Genomic DNA, 9,151 nt, shown 5'->3' with positions numbered 1-9,151 from the left:
TAAAAAATTAATAAATAAAAATATTTTTAAAGTATTATTTCTGAATTTGTGTGCATAGATACATCCATGTACAAATGTACTTATATACATGAATATATTCATATGCACATAAAGAACAAGTATATGATTAAATGCACACAAAAACACATAACATATTCGTATATCTGGAAGAAAGATAAACAGAGGGACAAAGAGAGAAACTACATGGTACTTATGAAAACCAAGCCCCCAATAGATTGGTTAGAAACAAAACCAGCAAATCAGTTCTCTAGAGAGATGTGAGCAGCTTGCGGTCCTGAGCGTAACTGCTTCGTGCCTTTTCCAGCAGGCACACTGCCAAGCTGGGGTCTCAGGAAGCAAACATACTTTCGTGCTAGGTAACTGTTTTCTTGGCACCTGAATCACTGTGGCCACGTTCTTATGAAGAAAATTGTAACCTATTTTGCCAGTTCTTTTTCTTTTCCAGAGTTGGAAAACTGCCCAAAGGCACAGGGGCTACGGTTCCTAAAGGAACATCTTCTTCTTCATTTCTTTAGGAGTTGTCTCTTGGATTCTCAACTCTGATGACAGTCTGATCATAATGAAGCCTTTATGTCCCTCTATAGAATGTGGGATGTGTGAACATGCATGTCCTTCCCCAGAGCCTTCGAGTACCAATACACCAGAAGAGACACACATACCAACATGCAGAGGAATTCCTCTCTGCTTTAAGCACATGTTTGAACAACTGTTGCATTTCTTCATTCTGTCCATCTTTAGAATATGGTTACATTATTTATTTGTTCCTATTGAGCAGGCAATTATGAGCCTCGGTTTCATATACACCTCTATGCTCGACACTGTGGAAGCAAAGATTACTTCATTTTTCATGTATTTTAATCTATACTATTGTATGACGTCATTGGCTATGCAACCATAAAGATCCCTGCCCCCAAAAGGCTTGCAATCACATGTTCTTTCCCTTTTTCAAAGAGATGATTCTGTATGTGTGCTTGTATGCAGTGTGGTATAATGGTGTGTGTGTGTGTGTGTGTGTGTGTGTGTGGTGCATGCTTGTTAGTATACATGTGCACATGCCCATACATGACCATGCAGAGGCCAAAGGAGGATATGGGGTGTCTTCCCCTTATTGATTTCTGCCTTATTGCCTTGGGGCAAAATCTCTCACTAAACTGGAAGATAGCAGCTTCTGTTAGACTGGCCAGCTAGTGAGCTTTCAGGATCTACCTGTCCCTGACCCCAATGATGGGGTTACAGACACATGTGCCCTTCCATGAATTCTGGGGAGTCAAACTCAGGTCCTCATGCATGCACATCAAGTGCCCTGACACACTAAGCCATCTCCCTGTCTGCTTCAAAGAATCTATTCTTAAAATTCCAATACAAGCCCAATATTTGGATATCAATATTTCACTTTACTTGGAGCCCATGATTCATCCTGAGTCACTTTGTGAAAAGAGTTCTCCATGAGCTGTCACATCCAACAGGTATGAGCCTGAGTGAGACACTTGCATTTTACTTCGTACTGGAGCCTGTCATTACGTAGAAGAGTTCATGTTCCAGTGACACAGCAAACATGTACCAATATGCCAGACAAGACAAACATGCCAAAGAATACTTATGAAAACAGAGAAGTTGAAATTCTGATCAAAACAGTTTTAAAAATTGGAAGACTTAGGAACGAACTATGACATTTGGCTTCAAAGATTTAAGAGTTTAGAAAGTGAGTTTTATTCTGAGCCATGAAGTAGCCAAGCTATAGCTCTTTTCTTAGTGAGTTCTTTAATTCCATAAAGGACAGAGCTCATTATATGGCTTTTGTTTGACTTACTTGAATAATAGCATACACATATTTTTAAAATGTAGTGCTTTGGAGTCAAATCCTGAGTTTCTTATTCCTGATTTTGTATTTATAAAATGTAAACCGTTTGCCTGAGGTTTTAATCTTGAAGGTGCTCAAGCCTACTTTTTTTAAAGAAAAAACTTCAATGAGAATTATTGTATCTTAGGTTGACTTGTCCCACCAAGGATTAAAAAACAAGTTGTTAACTGAAGAAATTATCCTGAGAAGTTTTGGTAAAGGAGTTGGAAGGAAGAGTCAGAAAGGAGGGAAGTAATAAAGATTATCATAAAGCTGAGTGCTACAGTGGGCTGCCAGGCCTTCCTCTCAGGGGACATCCAGGGGACCGGGGTGGTGGGGGAAGTAGGATGGCATCCTTCCAAGTGACTGTACTTGCTGGATAGGGAAACTATGTTACCTGTTGTCCTGTTCTAGTTCCCATCCTTCAGGGGTTAAGGATTATTCCCAGAAGCTCCATACCTTGAGAAGAGCTAGTGTTTAGAATCCAGAAGGACAAGCAAGTCATTTTCCTGTGCAAACTCCATTATACTGATTTAATTTATCATCTTCCATATAACACTACAAGCTAAGATTTCTCTGCTTTCTTTTTTTTAATTTATTTTTCCATTTCACAAGAATTAACCAATTCTCTTTGAACTGTGTTTTTGTTTCTATCATGTCCATTCTTACTACACTATGCAGAGTTAGCCACTGTCATTTCTAATTTTTGTTCGTGCCGAGAATAACCAGTGTAAATTAGACTAAGTAAAAGAATTTGCTTTATCTATTAGCAAGTCACTGAAATAGTTGCTAGCTCCCAGAAAGTCCAGGATTGTGCTGTTGCTATAACATAGATCTGTTCTAACCTGGTTGTGTGAATGTTGGTAAATTTATAATCTAGTGGTCCTACACTCCGTTGACTCCTCTGCAAAATCATACTGATGATAAACTTTTGAATGTCCTCTTGAAATCAAAATAAATCATTTAAAATATTTTTGGATGGAAAGTTAAAATCCTATAAATGCTATTTATTAAGACTGTTGTTATTCAAGACTTTTAGAATGATCTTAATTCAGTTATTTCATATGCTACAGACTGCTTCACCCACAGCACACTCATTGCCCCACTACTGGCAAAAAGCAAGTGGTTGTGTCAAAATGGCACAACTTTGGGGGCAATGACCCTTGTCTCCACAGTTCTCCTTGGTAAGAGAGGAATAAGGTGGTATGAATGGGGGCCAGAGAGGTGGCTCAGCAGTTAAGAGCACTCGCTGCTCTGGCAAAGGATGAAAGTTCAGCTGCCAGTACCCACATCAAGTGACTTGCAACTGTCTGTAACACCAGATCCAGGGGATCTGATGCCTTCTTGTGGCCTCCATAGGCATCCACATACAAGTGTAGGTACATACACACACACACATACACACACACACACACACACACACACACACACACACAAATAAAAAAGTAAAATATTAGCCGGACGTGGTGGCGCACTCCTGTAGTCCCAGCACTTGTGAGGCAGAGGCAGGCAGATCTCTGTGAGTTCAAGGCCAGCCTGGTCTACATAGTGAGTTCCAGGACAGCTGGGGCTACAGGGAGACCCTGTCTCAAAAAGAAAAAAAAAAACTAAAATATTAAAAAATGTCTATTTTTAAAAGTCAGCATGTGACTGGAACATAGTGGATGCTGAGTTTATGCCTTTTTCTTTATCCTTGGGTCACTGAGTCTAGAGACCAGGGAAATGATGCTACACTGAGTTCTTAAGCATATCTAGAAAGCTGTCCTGAGTGCAGAAGGACTTTGAAAACGCTTGTCGTGTGCCATATTGTTGGTTACACTGAAGGGCCACACTGTTCCAAAATGCAAGAATCATAGGAATTACTCCTCTCTTGTGTCTCACTCAGCCGTCAGCCCTTTGGAACATTCTATGTGCTGCTTAGGATTTTGAGCTTAGTACAAATAAGATTGAGTCATCCTTATCAGAAATGCTTGGGTCCAGAAGTATTTAGATTCTGTTTATTTTCTTTTAGGGTTGTAGAATATTTGCATGTACATATGAGATATCTTAGGGATGGAACCCAAGTATAAACACAAAATTCATTTACATTTTATAAATACCTTATGCACGTAGCCTAAAGCTAATTTTATGCACTGGATTAAATAATGCTGTGCATGATTTCCTGGTGTGGAATTTCCCACTGTGGCGTCACGTCAGTCCTCAAAAAGTTTCAGCTATTTGGGGTTCATTTATGATTTTGGGGTTTTCAGACTAGGAATGGTCAACAAATTGATGGTTTTTATAAAACTTACGCATGTATCCTGCATTTGCCTTTTTTAGATTTACTTGTTGGAGCGTTTGGGAAAGGGAAAGTGGCTGTTTACAGGTACGTGTCTGCTGGTATGCAAATGCTCTTCAGTTCTAAATGTATCTCCTTTTTTTTGTTAGTTCTGCCTTAAAAACCTCCAGGACCTATTCCACCTGTTTGTTCTGGACAATGCTTGTATGTTCCTTTAACGGTCTGAGTAGATTTTTCCCCATTTTTAATCTTTATCTCATTTCTCTGTATTTTTATTCTCATACTTTATGACCAAACTTTCAACCTCCACTAATGTAACATTAATAAATAAGGTACAAAACCCAACCCACCAAATCAGAAAATGACTTGTGTTTTAGATGTGTCTATTTTTTAATTCTCTATGTTCTGGCATCTTTGAAGTCTGTAGTTGTAGAAAAGGAGTCAGTAGGGGAGAATGTGGCTGTTTGCCCTGGCTCCTCTATTCAGTGTGGACACAAAGTTGGGGAGAACATACCAGGAGTCAGTGTCCTAAAAGCAAGCCTTGAAGATGTAATGTAGCAGAATGGACTGACAGCCTGCTCCTCCACACACCCACTACTTCACCATCTTGGGGGAAATTCCTACAGCATTCTTGGCCTCTGATTTTTCAAGATCATTTTTGTTCAAAGGATTCAGTGAGGATCTGAATACAAGTTGAGTGGTAACTGGTTAATTAGTGCACAAAACTTTTGGATTTTCTTGAAAAGAATGTATGATGTGAATTCAAGAAACTAGATTAGGATATCAAGACAAAAAGTGTGCATGCATGCATACAAACATATGTACATAGGCACGTAATGCTAATGTAGTCAACTCCCAGAGTGGCCCTAAGTTTAACTTTTTTCAAATCAGTAAGATCTTCCTCAGTCCAAAGACAGTGAGGGCTGGTTTGGACCAGCCACTCTCCACTTAGCTTGAAGAGGATCAGAGAGTAAAAACTCCAGCATCTCAGAAGTGTGGGGCTTGGCTTTGTTATGCCGCCCAGACTGAAAACTGACCCTGCCTCTGGCTGCCACTCTCTGAATCCTCCACATCTCTATGCCAATCTCGTATTTTCCATGAACTACTCTAAGCCAGTTGCTGGCACAAGGACAAGGTGCGTGTCCAGTCCTTGGAGACATGGAGCTCCTGTCCTGGGCAACTCTGCCTAAGCTCACCTCCGTACCCATTCGGAGCCTTCTTCTCAAAGCCCTCTCCTTTTCATTCTGTGGCATCAGCTGCCCTCACCCCTCTCCACACACTCTACCCCACCATTTTGTCCTCATAGGCATTTGCAACAGTAAATCTTTTACATGCCTAATCTCATTTTACCAATCTGCTTTTACAAAACTGGAGCTAACACAATATTGAAAATAATATAATACAGTACAGACAAACAGTACCAAGGGGCTTAGGAAAAATCCCAGCGGGCCCCATGTGGGAATCATGAAACCGTTTGAAGTAGTGCCCTAAACAGCATTCTACCCCTAAGACACCAGCCTCCCTTCTGTCAGAGGAAAACTTATCCAACACGGCCTCATTGCACACTACAATCTGGAGACTCTGGCTCCCAGCTCTTCTCTTTTGTAATTAAGCTTTAAAAATGACTCGTATCCCTTCCCCCGTGATTTACTCTCTTGTCTTGTTATCCTTGCCTGGGTGGTTGGAATGACCTTTATATCAGTTCCTCTCCTCAAACATGACTATTAGAATCACCTGGAGAGTGTGTTTAAAAATTCCAAACCTGGCCCTTACCCCAGAGGGTCTAACTCAGTTGACCCATGATGCGGTCCAGGCATAATATTTGTTTGAAAGTTCCTTGACTGATTACATTGTATAGACAGGACTGAGAACCACTGCTCTGGGTAAAGTACAGAATTGTTCTATAACCCCACTTTCATATGTTCAGCTAAATCTACAAAGCTGGGCTAGAAAATTACCAATTAAAGTGAAAAATGTATCAATGAGCGGACAAAATTTGAAAAATTTCAAGTACTTAGTAGACGTAAGATTATGTGTCTCAGGCTGGAGAGGTGGCTCAATGGTTAAGAACAGTTGTTCCTTCTGACCTGGTGTCCCAGCACCCTTATGGGATGGCTTACCATTGCCTTTAACTCCAGCTCCAGGGACTCTGACACCCTCTTCTGACCTCTACAGGTACCCACACACATGTGCAAATATGGACGCATCATGCACATCAATATAAATAATCTGTAAATAAAGATGATATGGGCTGGAGAGATGACTCAGCAGTTAAGAGCACTGGCTGCTCTTACGGAGGACCTACCTGGGTTTAGCTCCCAGCACACACATGAAGTCATCTATAACTCCAGTTCCAGGGGATCCAATGCCCTCTCTGGCCTCCATGGGCATTGTGTGCATGAGGCGCACTTACATACATGCAGGTAAAACACACGTACATATAAAATAAAAATAAATCTTTTTTAAAAAGATGTGTCTCATTAAATATGGCAAATCATAGAGCATTATTTCATGAGCTTTGTCACTATATTCTGAGTCCACTCCATGAAGAAGCAGGTCTATGAGTGCAGTGTGCTTACCAGGTGTCATGGTCGGCTTCAGTTGTCAACTTGATACCTGGGAAGAGGACAGCTCAGTTGGGGAATTGACTCTATGACGGGCCCGTGGGCATGTCTGTGAGGCACTTTCTTGATTGCTGAGTGATGTAAGAGGACCCAGTCCACTGTGAGTGGTGCCACCCCTGGGCAGGCGGTCCTGGGTTGTATAAGAAAGCAGTCCTGGCAGAGGCCAGAAAAGCCAGCCAGTAAGCAGTGCTCCTCCATGGTCTGTGCTTCAGTACCTGCCTCGGGGTTGCTGTCCTGAGTTCCTGCCTGACTTCCTGCTGAGTTGGACTGTCACTTGAAGTGTAATATTCAATAAACTCTTTTCTCCCCAAGTTGATTTTAGTAAGAGTGTTTCATCACAGCAATAGAAAGCAAACTAGAACTAGTAGCCTGTATCTTTTTTACAGATTCCTCTGCTACCAGATGTGTTTAGATGTATTTAGAGGGCATCAGTTGAGTGTGGTGCTCTCCTGTTCATGCAGCAACAAAATTCTTGGCACAAGGCTGGATGTATTGTCAGTGGCCTTTCTTACAATGAGCTTCCGTCTAGGACTCCTGAGTTCTGCTTAGGCTCTCTGCTTTCTCCCTGCAGAGCAAGGCCAGTGGTGACTGTGGATGCCCAGCTTCTGCTGTACCCAATGATTATCAACCTTGAAAATAAAACTTGCCAGATTCCAGAGTCCTTGACACCTGTGGCCTGGTGAGTTAGCCTAGTAGAATGCTTTCCACATTTTTATGAGTGCTCAGATCATCATCACTGGGGATCTTGGGATATCAAGAGTATAAGGGCTCTACTAGGGGGAGGGAGGCTATGGGAGGGTGCTATCTGGGAAGTGGGTGTAAAAATAAATAAATAAATAAATAAATAAATAAATTTTTTTAATGGAGATTTGGGTGCTGGAAGTCTGGGGCAGGGTCTGAAAGACTAGATAAAGAGGGTGTTGATACTATGGGACTGTGGACCAGGTTTGAGTAACAAAGAATCAGTCTTCCCAAAGGAACTCTGATATTCTGTTGATCTTTGACTGTTCTCTGATCTACAGCTCTTGAGATACACAGCACAAAGACATTTGGGAGAATTCCCAGTGAAACGAAACTTTTAGTTTCTTGGCACCCTAAACTAAATGATAACTAGACTGAAAATATAGCAAAATACCTCAACTCTGAGATTTTTATGTACTATGGATACCACTTTTCAGATATATATGCCTTTTTTTAATAAATACACTTAGTTTAGCTGGATGTGGTGGCTCATACCTTTAACCCCAGCACTCGGGAGGCAGAGGCAGGCGAATCTCTGTGAGTTCAAGGCCAGCCTGCTCTGCATGGCAAGTTCCAGGCCAGCTGGGGCTTCAGGGAGACCTTGTCTCAAAAGGACCAAATAAATTAAATAAATAAATAAATAAATAAATAAATAAATAATAAATAAATAAATAAATAAACAGTGTATTCCTTAGTTCCATGTGCTGGAAACAGATACCCATTTTGTAACTTAGTATGCACAACTAGACAGAAAGTAAATATCATAAAAATGGAGACTTTCTGTGTGTGTGTGTGTGTGTATGTGTATGTGTGTACGCCCTGACCTGTATTTTTGTGGCCAGGAATCTCACCAGCAGGAATGGCACAGTGAAACCATAGCTCCTCTGCCCAAGCAGCAGACTTGGCTTACTTACCCAGCTTCTGATTCATGTTGGTCATTGGAATGACAAGATAGAACTGGGTTATGGCATATCCTGAGAAAATGCCACTTGTTTCCCAAAGGAGGTCCTTGGGCATTGGAAACCATTGTATTGGACCATGGTGTCAGAATCTGAAGACTCAACAAAGGTGTTGGAGATTCACCTTCATTTTCCAAAGTGAATGTTTGGTTCCTGAGAATGTCAGGATGTAGAACTAAGCAGCCTTGACCCAAGCAACTATTTCCACCCAAGTGCCTTGTTTCCAGAATTCCTATGGAAGGCATAGCTGTGGAGGGTGGAGGGTGGAGAGTTCCAGGATCCTGAACAATTCTTTGAAAACCATCCTGTTGTGAGTTCCCAGTACAGGAAGGTCTGCCTTTACTTTTGAAGGTAGCTGGGAAATGTACTGAGCACATTTTAAAATGGTTTAAAACCATTAAACAGCATAATGAAAGCCTGGCCTGAGAGAATATGCGAAGGAGCGGGCAGCTCCCCTCCACCTGGCACGACTAACTGAACACTGAATGGACTGTGAGTGTTACTTGGAGCTAAGCATTAAAACTTTACTACTCCCCAAGGAATGCTCTGTTCACACCTTCCAAACTGCACATTTCCAGACTGAATTCTTTCAAGAATAGTGGCAGCACTCCCATACACAATGTGTTTGTTTTGAAATAAATGTGTTTTTTCCTAAAACATTTACTTTTAGGGACTTTAATAAAAAATA

The 9,151-nt window shown here is 41.2% G+C and overlaps 1 protein-coding gene across 1 annotated transcript in view; it reads left to right on the top strand.

The window, feature by feature from the left end:
* Window positions 1-9,151, top strand: part of Itga8 (integrin subunit alpha 8) — a 215,974-nt gene that overhangs the window by 111,246 nt on the left and 95,577 nt on the right. Inside the window, exons 14-15 of the mRNA XM_008833886.3 lie at window positions 4,181-4,226; window positions 7,335-7,442. Of these exons, the coding sequence (XP_008832108.1) occupies window positions 4,181-4,226; window positions 7,335-7,442 (154 nt within the window). The remainder of the gene's footprint in view (window positions 1-4,180; window positions 4,227-7,334; window positions 7,443-9,151) is intronic.

This window comes from Nannospalax galili, unplaced genomic scaffold, assembly GCF_000622305.1.
Source record: "Nannospalax galili isolate Female #2095 unplaced genomic scaffold, S.galili_v1.0 scaffold976, whole genome shotgun sequence".
NCBI lineage: Eukaryota > Metazoa > Chordata > Mammalia > Rodentia > Spalacidae > Nannospalax > Nannospalax galili.
The sequence above is the reverse complement of the archived record's forward strand: the minus strand, read 5'-3'. Positions and strand labels throughout refer to the sequence as shown.